General features: G+C 35.4%; 1 protein-coding gene across 1 annotated transcript in view; it reads right to left on the minus strand.

Moving 5' to 3' along the window:
- LOC100368091 (uncharacterized) overlaps positions 1–13,386 on the minus strand; it is a 34,120-nt gene extending 20,734 nt beyond the window's left edge. Inside the window, exons 1-13 of the mRNA XM_085492870.1 lie at positions 13,264–13,386; positions 11,886–11,928; positions 11,467–11,581; positions 9,632–10,064; positions 8,490–8,632; positions 7,775–7,873; positions 6,502–6,845; positions 6,021–6,336; positions 5,596–5,903; positions 5,112–5,235; positions 4,225–4,394; positions 3,512–3,630; positions 2,356–2,459 (exon numbers count right to left, since the gene is read on the minus strand). Of these exons, the coding sequence (XP_085348996.1) occupies positions 2,356–2,459; positions 3,512–3,630; positions 4,225–4,394; positions 5,112–5,235; positions 5,596–5,903; positions 6,021–6,336; positions 6,502–6,845; positions 7,775–7,873; positions 8,490–8,632; positions 9,632–10,064; positions 11,467–11,581; positions 11,886–11,928; positions 13,264–13,299 (2,354 nt within the window). The 5' untranslated portion in view covers positions 13,300–13,386. The remainder of the gene's footprint in view (positions 1–2,355; positions 2,460–3,511; positions 3,631–4,224; positions 4,395–5,111; positions 5,236–5,595; positions 5,904–6,020; positions 6,337–6,501; positions 6,846–7,774; positions 7,874–8,489; positions 8,633–9,631; positions 10,065–11,466; positions 11,582–11,885; positions 11,929–13,263) is intronic.
- Between the last annotated feature and the right edge of the window lie 667 nt (positions 13,387–14,053).

The following is a 14,053-nucleotide window of genomic DNA, read 5'->3' on the forward strand; positions in this document are numbered from 1 at the left end:
GACTCTATTAAGTCCCAACTTGTATTCTTATTTGTTGTACTACCGTAGTTGTCCGAGGATAAGCCCCCCTCTAAATTTACAACAAGCCATTTATTTTGGACGATGCTAGTCGATGAAGACATTCTAGTATCGTACACACAACGATTTGTTTATGCATAAATTATAGCTCGGGAGAAGTTTTAACTCTTATCCGTTTATAAAGCCCCCCCCCCCCAATTTGTCGTTTTCCCAGAGGGGTTTATACTTGGACAACTACGGTAATTGCTCATTGGAATCGCCTTTATACAGAACATGTGATTAGTATCACATCACAATTTACATGTGTCATATCAAAACAATTAAAAATGTGTGCAGTGTTCTACAATACACCCTTACTTCACTGAGGCAAATATGGATATTACCAATATTAATTAATTCTATTGGCTGTTTTACAATAAGTTCAAGGTCAACCTCCAAACAGTGTGCCCAGCTAGTGGAGTAACCTCCAAACAGTGTGCCCAGCCAGTGGAGTAACCTCCAAACAGTGTGCCCAGCTAGTGGAGTAACCTCCAAACAGTGTGCCCAGCCAGTGGAGTAACCTCCAAACAGTGTGCCCAGCCAGTGGAGTAACCTCCAAACAGTGTGCCCAGCTAGTGGAGTAACCTCCAAACAGTGTGCCCAGTTAGTGGAGTAACCTCCAAACAGTGTGCCCAGCTAGTGGAGTAACCTCCAAACAGTGTGCCCAGCCAGTGGAGTAACCTCCAAACAGTGTGCCCAGCTAGTGGAGTAACCTCCAAACAGTGTGCCCAGCTAGTGGAGTAACCTCCAAACAGTGTGCCCAGCCAGTGGAGTAACCTCCAAACAGTGTGCCCAGCTAGTGGAGTGACCTCCAAACAGTGTGCCCAGCTAGTGGAATAACCTCCAAACAGTGTGCCCAGCCAGTGGAGTAACCTCCAAACAGTGTGCCCAGCTAGTGGAATAAATTCCAAACAGTGTGCCCAGCTAGTGGAATAACCTCCAAACAGTGTGCCCAGCCAGTGGAGTAAGGTATAATGCAATTACACAATTTTCTTGGAAACGGCTTACACAATTGTTCGTTAAAAAAAACATCCTACAGCTTTTCATAACTCATCTAAGTATCTACACCAAAGTGGTAAGAAATGTACTGCAGTTGAGTTGCAAAATGTTAACATAGTGATTTCTCTGCAGTACAATACTGTTAGAATGTACATGTATTATGAAAAGTCACTAGAGACTGTTAAACCAGGAATAGATTGAAGTATGAAGACTCTGTAAATAAACCTTAGTAAAGAAAACACTGTTGACTTGGTAAATTACATTCTTCAAGTTGATAGGACAAGTGTAACATGTTTAAGATGTTGCTTAAGATGAAAACTTGTCTGAAATAAACAGCATTTTCACCCTTTTTCACAAATACGTGGCAGCTAACGAAAAGAGAGGTTTCTCTGAAGACAATGAATCATCTGGAACTAGTTGACCTGTGTGTAGAAATTGATTTATATTACTTTTATTAGTTTAGATTTTGTATTATTTATTAAAAACACCATTGAAGAGTTTGTAAGGACATACAGTATACCGTATTATGGAGATATTATAAAATAACCCTAGTCTAAAAGAATGTGGGCACAGTAAGAAAGCTTGGCTAGGTTTAATTCCCCTCTGTGACAAATATCGAGTTTAACCCCCCACCCCCACTTGATCAATACTCATAAAATCACCTTTTAATTACTGTGGACGCGTAAATGAAAAGAACACCTAATTACCAGCATCGTCAGCAAACTTGCTAACGAATTGCCTGTGTTGATGTGTGGAGATCAATTTGAAACACTTTGGGCCACCTCATTCTCAAAAGGAGGCAATAGTATTTACTGAGAGGGGCGCACTCTCAAGTCCTTACTTTAAGCAAAATGTTTTAATTTTTTTCTCGTTTTGCGCTATTTAAATGTGATAAATTAAAATTACAACAATGATAACAAATGTTATGGAAAATTTATATATCAATCACTCTCTAAAAATATCTTTGCTCCCCACTGAAAATGGGATGGCCTAATCTGATAACGATCTCCAGACACCAGTTTGCTGATGATGCTGGTAATTAGGTGTTCCTTTCATTCACGAGTCCACAGTCATTTGAGCCAGTATGTTCCTGTACAGTGGAATTGATGCAGTCCATCAATACATGGATTGTAACAGTTTTGAGCTATAACCATACAACTGATCACCATAGTAATATGGTAATAAATACAGATCAGAGATACAAATGCTTTTATGCGACTCGATTACCAGTAACCCATATTTTCAATAGCCACTAGAACACGTACAACAGTGCATGGTAAGAACAAGCAAGAAACTCACCGATTTGCACTTGGTTTTACCCATTTTAAAGCATCTCCCATTGTTATCTTTGGATGGTGGTATTTACAGTCTGGTCGTGTACATTTTAATCCATACCTACAAGTCTGCAATAATAACATAAAATCAACAAATTATTGAAAATGACACAGTCCCTGTTGGTATAAGTGATCTCTTATTAGCTAAACACCAGACACCCTCCCCAAAAACATAGATTTAGTGTAAAAAGCACAATTTCATGCAATTGCGAAAAAAGAGAATGACCTATTTAAATGTGTCAATTGTTGAATTTGGTGTGGTTAGCATATTAGTGTGATGGTAGATTACATCAGTAGTGTTACATCTTTTGCTGATGGTACGACAACCGATACATTCATGTCTTATCATTAAGACTGGCACTCATATGACAGACATGATGCAAACTGGAGACAGATTATTAGTGCATTTTTTTGTGTAGTTGTGTTGAATGAGATCGCTTACAGAGCATACAGAGATATTTCTTTGGATTAGCATTTGTTAAAACAAAATTGCCACCAGTCAGCCATTTCGAATACGTTTTGGAGAAAAAAAATCATTGTATCCCTGCCATATTCAAGAGCTGAGTATGCTTTAACTATCAAAAATAATGAAATTTTAATGCCAGTGAAAATAAATATTTCTACTGTATCTGAATATCAAACAGGTCTATGCATGTTGAATGGAAGTACCATAGATTTCGTCAACAAAGGTTCAGTTTTAGCAAGGATATCGCCGACTCTGTTTTTGATTCTTGTATGTGAAGCATACAATAAAGTCTTTGCAGGTACCATGTGTATGTAAGTATGAATATGTCTATTTCATTGATATTTCAAGAATCACTCATCAGATTTATTAATAAATCTTGGTAAATAGAAGCTTTGTGATAATGTGCAAAACTGATCAAGTTTTGGTTAATCTGTTGAAATTACCTAATTTGCACAAAAATTCAACAATTTCCAGCTGGGAGTTCTTTCTAAGCTTTCTTTGATTCAACTAAACATTTTGATCATATGATGATGAAAAAACCACTACACTAACCTATCAAACGTATAGCTTGAATATATGTGTACATTCTGACAATGTACTTGTGTCAAAAATAGCAAATAGTGACATCAATAGCAAAAATGATAGATGAACAAACCTTTGGGTGTAAATAAGGACAGTCCATTTTTTTGCAATTCTCTGGGAAGAATCGACACAATACTTGATGTGGAGGCAATGATACTGTCAGTGGATAATGGATGCCAGCTGGTCTGATAACTGTCAAATAGAGAGAGTTATGGTGGTATCATAGACTTGCAGTATACCGATGTTGTACACATTATTAAAGTATCCAACATATAAATCAACATTTATGCTTTAAAAGGAATACCATATTTGCTCCAATAGAACTGCATACAAACTCAAAATAGCATTTCTTGTTTACAGGGTCATTTGGCCATGGACACAACACACCTCTGTCATTTACTTATGTAAGGGTATACATGTATGCGCTACTAAAATACATTGTAGCAAAGTCTTTATTGGAATTAAGTTTTCTGAAAATACGTCACATGCTTATGTCAGATAAAATATTTTGTATTCACATTTTTTCCAAAATTCTTTCACATATGCAGTCATTTTAAATGATTTTCCTTTTATATCGACAAATTTGTTTCACAAAATATTCAAGTTTTAAAAAATTAGAAACAGTTTAGCTTTAACAAGGTACTTCAAATCATATTTCTTTCTTGATTAAAGCGAAAACAAAGTGAGCTTTTAGACATCACTAAGGGCATCAACAAATTATTCAGTAAACCAAGATACAGTAGATAATACCGTACACACTATGGACAATTCACTGTGTTTACATACCTGGTGAGGGGGGTGGCGCCGGTGGTGGCTGTTTGGGTGAATATAAGGGTGGGTACATTCTCTTACTGGCATGTGTAAATGGACAATCTGTTTTATTACATCTGGCGTCATATTTACAATTTGGATGAATATATCGGCATTTGTCTTCATATCTGCACTTTGGAAAAGCCCTTGAGAACAAAAAAAAATTATTAATATTAGGGTGTTTTAAATACGAGTTTTTATTTAAAAAACATGTACTGTATTTTCTCTTCTAGAAACACATCTCTAATAAAAGTTCTTTTTAAACTGAAAAAACAAAATATAATGTAGTTTGACCATGGACACACCACTGTCATTTACAAACAGTTTTAGACTTGCTTGCAGTCTGTTGCGATTCCAATAAAAAATTCTTGAAAAATAAATATAAATTGCGTAAATGAGTGGTGAGCGCGAAAGTCCTGTTATCGCGAAATCCCAACAGACTTGCCTTTAGTGTAAGTGTCCTCACACCCTTACAAGCCAGAATCTGGCTGGTAATGTGAGGACGCTTAAACTAACGGCATTTCTTTGGGAATTTTGCGGTCACAGGACTTTCGCGTTCACCCCTCGTTTAACGCAATTTATATTTATCAAAGAATTTTTTATCGGAATTACAACAGACTGCAAGCAAGTCTAAAACAAATATGGTACATGTAAACACATGTGCGTAATCCCAATTTGTTTACTACACACCAGTTGATGAATTTGGTATATGTAATGGTAAATATGAGTCGGAATACATCACAAACATTGTAATAGATGCACATTGCTTTATAATTTCCATTGGAACCTATCTGAAAAACAAACACAACGAACACAGTTTATTACAATATTATGACAAAAAAAATGTGAAAAATAACACTCACTTGCATGGAACATTTGGATGATGATATGGACATGCAGAACCACTTTTACATGTTGGCCAAAATTTACATCTTTCTACCATTTTAGATTTCTTTGGGGGACTTCTTTCAGAAGGCATTTCTTCATCTAATAAACACAAATCAACAACAACAAAATGTTCATCAATAACTTGTTATTTTTGAAAATAATAGTAATGTGAATGGTCACAGTGAATGTACTGTGAATTGTAATTACGGGAAAGGGAAAAATTTGCTTTTTTTTACAAAAAAATTTATTGATGTTTATTAAACTTTTTCTCAATTCTTTGAATTTATGCAGTTAATGAATAAATTAGTTTCTTATGTGAACATAACAGCAATATCTTTTTCACATAACGGTACCGGTAGTATAAAAGTAGTATGATGTCTGGGCAATACCAGTAAATTAGAAGTTATACAAAAGAGCACCACTGTAGGTAAAGCATGGGCACATGTAAGAAATATTCACCTTGTGTGGGCATTACTTTGTGTATTACTATAGGCTGCACCATCTGCTGCTGTACTGGTGCCTCTTCCATATAGTCATCCTCTTCATCCTCTTGCTCATCTTCATAATCCTCATCTTCATCCAGTTCATCACCGACTCCCTCATCATCAAAGGTGTTATCCGGTGCGGGTCGGTTTGCGACATTTGGTTGGATCATCAGTGTTGGACGTGTTCGCTTTTTTCTTGTTAAGCGTTTTTTCCTAGTTGAGGGAGGATTCACGCCATCCAGCGTGACAATGAACTTGGGACTGACAGTTCTGGGTCGTTCACTATATTGAAAATGCAGAATAGATGATTATTTGAAAGTAAATAAAAGTTTAGAGCGACAATGAATATACTATTCATGCAGTAATACTGCAAACACAAGAAAACATGATTGCACTTACACTGGCTGAACAACTCTTGTGCTTTCAAATGAATCTGTCCTGACTCGTTTAACATCAAACTGATGTTGAGGTGGTGGTTGTGGTATTGGCAGTACTACTTCGACTTGTTCTTCAGCACTGTTAATACTATCAGCATCATCGTAGTCACCGTCGTCAACATTATCATCACCGTGATCAGCTTGCTGTATTATTCTCTGATCCCCATGTCTGATAGGCCTTGTTACTACATCCATATTATACGGGCTACTACTGGATACATTTCTACTAGGGATGGCATATTCCCGTGCGATTGTCCGGCTCATTACAGGAGGAGTGTCTGCAATAGAGAATATTTTTACACATACGATTTATTGCAAATACAGCGTCCTATAGAAAACTTATTAAGCTGTTTTCAATGTAAGCTGCAGTAAAAATACGTAAAAAATATAACCAAACTCACTGGCAAATTTTTACTAATTAATTTTTTGGATGATACACTAACCTTGTTTTTTAATAACATAGAATCTAACATGATCTTTCTGTTCTATCGCTTCCTTGTCTGAGATACTCTCTTCCACTTCAAGTTCCTCAATTTGCAGGTTTTCTTCTTCCAAATACGGGGCAGTGGCCACTCGCTGTTCTTTTTCGTGAATATAAGTTCTCGACACGTGTCCAATGGATTCTGCAGCAGCAGTAGATGTGGCAGTCGAAGAAGGCTCTACTCGACGTACAATTTGTATAAGTTTTCCAGTTACTGGTCGACGATGGGAAATAGACTCCTGGGCATCGCCGATTGCTTTCATTAGAATGTTTTTGTTGGCTTGTCTGCTACTAAGGTTGGAGGGTCTAGGCAAGAGAATAAACCTAGCTATGTCAGATATTATTGAAATCGCTGCACTTAATTGAGTGCAGTGCTTGATTTGCAATGTATTGTACATTTTAATGATCATTGATAAAAAATAGAGCTAATTTGCATATTATTTTCATAAGTTTGGATAGTGATACATGTAATTTCTTCCATGAGTTTTGTGAGCTTTTTTTATTCTGTGAAGTTTTATTTGTAATTTTCAATCAACATAACATTGTGTGTGCAAAATGGCCTTGTGCAGCCAATAAACAAGGCAATGCATTACAAATATCATCTGGACATATGAACAGCTGAAGAATTTAATTAACAAAAAATTCCAGTTATCTGCATACTAAGCACAAATATAATGAATAGATGTTATATATTTAGAATTTTTAGTTTTAACAAATATGAAAAATAAAATAAGTTCATGGCAATGTATACCATTTTAATTTGTGTGTTCAAGTAGAGATAGAAAGACCCTCACAAAAAGCTTCCTGTGAAGGAATTAAAAAACAAGCAGCCAGCCTGTTGGCTGAGATAGCTTCGATGTGTAGGAATGCACATTTCAATTAAAGAACAGAAGATATCATTAGAAAATGAACAATATGTATAGTATCAATGCAATCAGACTTGTGGTTTTCAGCAAGAAGTCGAAAATATCATTTTTTACCAACAATGACAAAAATATTCATCAAAACTAGAGAATTGAAGATATCATCACGAAATGAACAAGTCCGAGAGAGGTTTACCTGTAGTACCTATATATATGATATCAAAGCAATCAGACTTGTGGTTTTCAGCAAGAAGTCGAAAATATCACTTTTTACCAAAAATGACAAAATATTCATCAAAATTAGAGAATTGAAGATATCATCACCCGAGATTCTGAACTGCTACATGTATCAATAATTCTTGTAATACTAACCTTTGTCTCCTAGCAATCATTGAAGTGGAATCGTGTGCTTCATTGACAGCTTTCAAAACCAATGCTCTGTTGGCTTGCTTTGAAGGAGGTAAACTTGTCCTAGCAATTGGAAATTAAATACAATGAGAAAAAGACTTGACGATAAGAGTGAGTTTAAAATTTTTGAAATTTCATTTTTTCATCGAAACTGGTGCTAACAGGTCATATTTAAACATCATGGTAATTCACTTGTGCATTGCAATCAATAATATTCAGAAATCCTGGAAGAATTGTGTCAGTACAGCATTCTGCTTAGTTATTATTAGACTTGACTTGTTAGGTCAAAGAAAGTTTTTGCAGGTCAAATTCAATTGGCCATTTTGAAACAATCTGAGAAACAATGACAGGTTCCATATTGTCTGATGTTTGTACCAAGTTTGAACAATAGTCGGCCATACATGGCCAAGATCTGGCTCTGGAATGGCAGAAACGCTCGATTTTTAATGAATTTTTAGCAGAAAAATGGGTGCTATTCTGCAATCTTGAAAGGGATCATGATATGAATGGATGTGCAAATGTCTTCCAAGATATGTGATGTATTTGTGAAGTTTGAATGAGATTGGACCAGGCTTGTCAACTAAGTACCCACACGCCCTAAAAAACACGATTCAGACGAGTACAGTAACGCTGAAATAAAGGACACACAAGTTGAAGGAATGCTGACAAAAATACTTACCTTCTTTCTGATATTCTCACAACACTGGCGACACTTCCAGCTTTCATATGTTTTACGTCATCATCGTCATCTTCAAAATCATGGGATAAAACCTGGCCAATCACAGAACCTGGAGCTCTCCGCTTTCTGGCAACGGGCTGCACCTGCAATCGGAGAAAGGATTCATAGGCAAAAATATCAAGCAAAAGTTTCAGCAGCTTAACACATTGTCTGCTGATTACCTCAATAGATAACTGATATGAATGGAATACAATGGCGCCATCAGGCAATGGGTAAATACAAAAACATCAGTTTAAAATATTACTAAGACTGACTGTTTGCACTTTAGCTACATCAAGGTCCTGGTAATCCAGTACATCATAATTTGGAAAATAAATCCATGTGTTCCTCATATGGATCATGATTGCTGTAAAATACTTTATTTTTTTAGCTGGAATAAATTTTTTGCTGAAAAGACTTTTTGTGTGTTTTGTGTGGAATTTATTTTCACTGATTTCTGACGAGTTGATTGTGAAATATAGAAGCGTAAATAGCGAAAATTAAATCCAATTGAAAATAAAGTATTTTACAGTATCACATTCCATAACCATCAAAAAGTAGTTAATAAAAGAGAATCTATAAGCCTCTACACTGTGTCTAGACATGGGCTAATAAATGTACTGTAATGTACTTGTAAAATAACATATTGTATCTATGTACAATATAAATATCAAGCTCCCTTATAAAATAAAACACGAATTGCATAAAAGTTTCCAAATATTATATTTCCAAAATTTAAGAAGAATATTGGAAAAATACAGGCCAGAATTATGGCAGAAAATCTTGGAGAGTAAATTACTGACATTCTCATGAACAGCAGTGCTAAAGTATTCATACTCTTACTTAATGTTTGATTTTCAAGAATATATATGATAGTCCCCCAAACAAAATATCTTTGATGATAAATAAGCAAATCAAACCACAAGTAAACTTTGACAAGATTTTCTACTGATTAACAAGACATCTGAGTTTGAAGATGATCAGAAAAAAATTGCTTGAATGCAGAAACAACAACGACAGACGTGTTCCCCTCATACTATTCATCTGATATGAGCAAGGTAAAAATGCTTTTTTAATGGAAAAAACAATTTCTTTATAAATACCTTGCTGACAAATTTGGCTTCACTCACTGCTGGTGTTGTTGTGGCAGATGAAACCCTGGTGCTGGCAGTAGCCATATACCTGGGTTGTGTAGGGGGCACTGTCGCTTTCTGTTTGTGCTCTGTCATAACAACTGGAATAGGTGAACTTTCAAATTTGAGTTCTTCATCCATCAAATCATCTGTCTCAGGTTTGAGAGATATTATCGCTTCCTGTGGTTCTGACATGGATACTGGTTCTGGTGATGGCAACTTGTCAGTGACCTTTGGTTCCACTGCTGTTTCATGTTGGCGAGGCTGGTGTTCTGGCTTGGCAGGCTCTATTTGTGGAACAAGTACCTCCTCCTGAGTAAGACTGTCTTCAAGAACCATATTTTGTTGTTTTGTTGATGATTCCAAGGTCGCCGTCTGCAGCTTATGTAAAACACCATGTAGCCTAATAGTAGACAAAGAGATATGTTCATACAAAAAACTAGACAACACTGAAGACATACAAAGTCAAGTTTGGGTTTATATGTTCCCTATGGTATGCATGCACTGCCACATCTCTCTAAGGGATAGACCACTCAAAACTCTTGGAGGGGAGATGGATAAGATTGGAAAACAAAATCCACACCTTGACTTTTTAATGGTCAACCCCAGAGATATAGAATATAAAACATGTAAATACAGTGAACAAAACATTTACAACACATGCAGTATTTTGATGTTACTGTACTTCCCCAATCATAAGCACCTTCATGGGTAAAGGCCCACCCCTCTGATTTTAGACATTTAACAGTTGAGGGCTTCCCAGATTATAGGCCCAGGGCGTTTTTACCAGGTGTCTGTGACATTTATTAAAATATGCTTGTATTAAAGAAACATGTTTCATTGCATAAAAATCGTTATTGGTACTCACACCCTCTCTATTCTCTCTACTGAAGTAATCCATATCTCTTTGAATGATAGCTTTCACAACGCCAAAAATGTGACCGACCAGTTGTGAAACCAGGTCATTTGACATCATTTTACTTTTCTGAATAATCGTGTCCATTGAGGTTATCGTGAATGGGATGTGAATGAGTAAACTATTCTTTAACGCGACCTGTTGGAGACGGTGAAAGGTGTTATCGTACCTTCCGAAAATTGTGAATCAATAGTTTTTAGGGGAAAAATCTCCTTTTCTCGTCAAAATACGTGACAACAGATCACATTTTAACATTGTGGCAATTTACTTCTGCATTGCACTAAAAAAATTACATCATCAATAATCCGAAAATTTTGTCAGTGCGGCATTTTGACTAATTAATGTTCGTTCAAAAGATGTTGTTTCAGGTCAAATCATGATGAAAACAACATGGCCGACATTGCTTTGCATCAAGAGTTTGCGTATGTTTGAAAAAAAGATAATGATAACATTTTTGCCTTCAACTGTTTTTCCATAGACTCTACCTATTTTTACACCGTAAATTCAGACAGTATGTAAATGGTATTGTAATAAAATGTGTTTATTTTTATGAACATGTTTGTTTTATTCATTATAAAAGTGTTGTGGAAATCTCTGATGATTTACTTTGCTTTTTTCTTTTTCAAAAAGACGTAATATTCTGAACGTGGGATGGTAAACGAAAGATGTAATTTGGATAATTTTTCAGGGGTGGTAAGATGGTTACAATGTTAAACCAAAAAAAAATCATCTTTTCTGTGGTCCTTAAGTATAAGCCCACCCCTTACTTTCCCCGATTTTATAAGTTGAGGCCCCAGGGCTTATGATCAGGGAAGTATGGTATAATTATTGTTACTTTCAAAATTATATCAATTTAAGACGGGATTAATTTTGAAAAAGGTAGAATTACCAGTCTGTGAATTTATCTGTATTATTTCCCAAAAATAATGACAGGTCATCAGTCATCTGCTGCTGTGACTTCTTGTTAGCGATCATAACCATTATATAATCTGGTAACTCATCATCTAGGCATAAACAAACCATTACAATTATACAATGTGTATTTGGTGATATTTCACTGTTGACCAATATTGTATCATGTGATTCTATGCTATAGATCACATGACTTGCACATGACATGTGATTACAGGTTCGCAATGGTGATGATAAAAATGCTAGAGTACTTAAGATGAGAATGTGTCAGCACACAGCTTCTGAATAAACCACCTGCTGAAAAATGATATATATAAAAACAACAATATGCTATTTTAAATTAAACCATTTTCATTATTAATGTATACATGAAGAAGATAACAATGGATCACTTACCAACATAAGCTCCCAAATCCACCAATTTATTTTTGATTGCCAACTGAAAATTAAAAAAATAGATATGGAAACGTGAAAAGCAGAAAGGAAACAAAAACCATCCTATCAGCAGTAACAAAGACAAGCATTATTATCTTATTATGTGTATAGGAACAAAACTATTTGAAATGACACATCCACGGAATTAAAAAAAATCAAAATCAAAGTAAAATAATAAAATAAAAGGGCATTAATAACAAAAGTAATAAAAAATAAAATTAAAATAAGTTTATAGCTAAAATAATTAAAGCCCGTACACTACATCAGATTTTAATCAGATTGAAATAATACTTAATAAAGTAATGAAAACACCATAACAACAAACTGCTATTACACAATATTTAAAGCAAAAACAGTCCCTCCATCATCAGCCAATAAGCATGATGCTTGTTTGCGATGACAATATATCTTCTGTTCTGCCATTGGTAAAACTCCTAACACTCAGTTGACACTTTTTCTTTTACAGAAAAAACTGCATCACCTTTGCACGGCATACTTAGTAGTTGATGACAGAGGGTGTGACATTTATGTAAACTGTAGGATTTGATTTGTCTAGTTTGCAGCAATAGTGATCAACCCAAAATCGACAAAATAAGCTCCCTAAATTTGAAATCTGATGATGTTTGGTTTGTTTTGATCAGAAGGGTAGCTCTTTATTACCCAACTGTTGAGAAACAAAATGATCACATTAATTTCATTCCTCTGGGCAATGTAAGCAAATTAAATGTGTTTGCATACTAAAATTTAATGTACATTATGCCCTTCTCGTAGAAAGCGTATATCAGTATTCATAAGATGAAACCATGAAATTTTCTAATGTACTTCATTTTTTGGTACATGTATGTACAATCAATGCAAACACGTACTATTCTGATTTTTCATCTAATAAATACTGTTGTTTACTCAAGTTGTGTAATTATCGTCCGCAGTGGGCATTCATATTATTCATATTAACTTATCCTTGTTGCTGTTGTTGTCTTTAAAATAGATGGTTTTAGCAAACAGAGAATACAACTCATGTCTTTCAGATTTATCTATTATATAAAAGTACCTCGCTGTGTCTGATGTGATTTTTTTGTTTTGGTATATTTGTAATGAAAGAAATATGATACGAATGGCCGCCTGACCTGAAGTCAGTGCGCCATATTAGCACTGCAAACTGTATGGCATGATTTGCAAGTGTCAATGATAGTATTTGCAAACCGGCAACTGCTCATCGGGTCGTCATTCTTTGATCGGCTCCGACGTCGGAAATACGTTCGGCACCGCATCAGAAAAAGCACCATCTACTACGAAATGGAATGTATTTTTAACGCTCCATCCGAACCAGTATCCTTACCCTTATCTTATGGCTTATTTCCGTTCCTATCTCCATCTTATTTGAACGAACTAGACAATTTACGAGCAAACTATCATCCCACGAGCGATTTCACTCAGCTTGATGGATTTATTATAGACGGCGGTTGTTTGTTTGTCATATCTCTACACACACAGCCTGTGCTTGGTGGCGCTATTGACAGAGAATATGTGTTTTGGATTGCAAATTGACGTAAACGCAGAGCATACTGGTATATCGTGCTGGAAATAAACATATCCAGTAATGACAAATTGGAAAAGAGTTCATTAAGGCCCCCACCCCAAACTGAACACGCCAGCCAAAAGCTGTACGAGGTCTACACTTGGAGGAATAAAAAAGTCGAATAAATGGTTCGGGGAATAACCGTGTTACGTACACATTTGCACAACTCCAAACGTAATGTAATGTTATATAAATTTGATTAAAGTGGTAACCATATTTTGAGATACATGTAATTACAATGTATGCCACTGACTATGTACTGCATGTTAACTACATACTGATACACACGTTAGCTTTAGCAAAATACTTAAAGAGCACAATTTTTAAAACCACAGAAAGTAATTAATTTATTTTTTCTTTTATTTTACTAACATTTTATTTTTATCTCTTATGTATTGTATGTATTTATGTTCCTTACCATACAAAAACCCTCTGAAGGTTTTTTTAGTAGTGTAATAAAGTTATTGGCAAAAATATAACAGAATGTGTTTAAAACATACACAACCAGAACACCATTAGAAGACGGAATTTGTTCTTATTCAAGTTGCCA

The sequence above is a fragment of the Saccoglossus kowalevskii genome, chromosome 2 (assembly GCF_978046115.1).
Source record: "Saccoglossus kowalevskii chromosome 2, keSacKowa6.1, whole genome shotgun sequence".
Classification (NCBI taxonomy): Eukaryota; Metazoa; Hemichordata; class Enteropneusta; family Harrimaniidae; genus Saccoglossus; species Saccoglossus kowalevskii.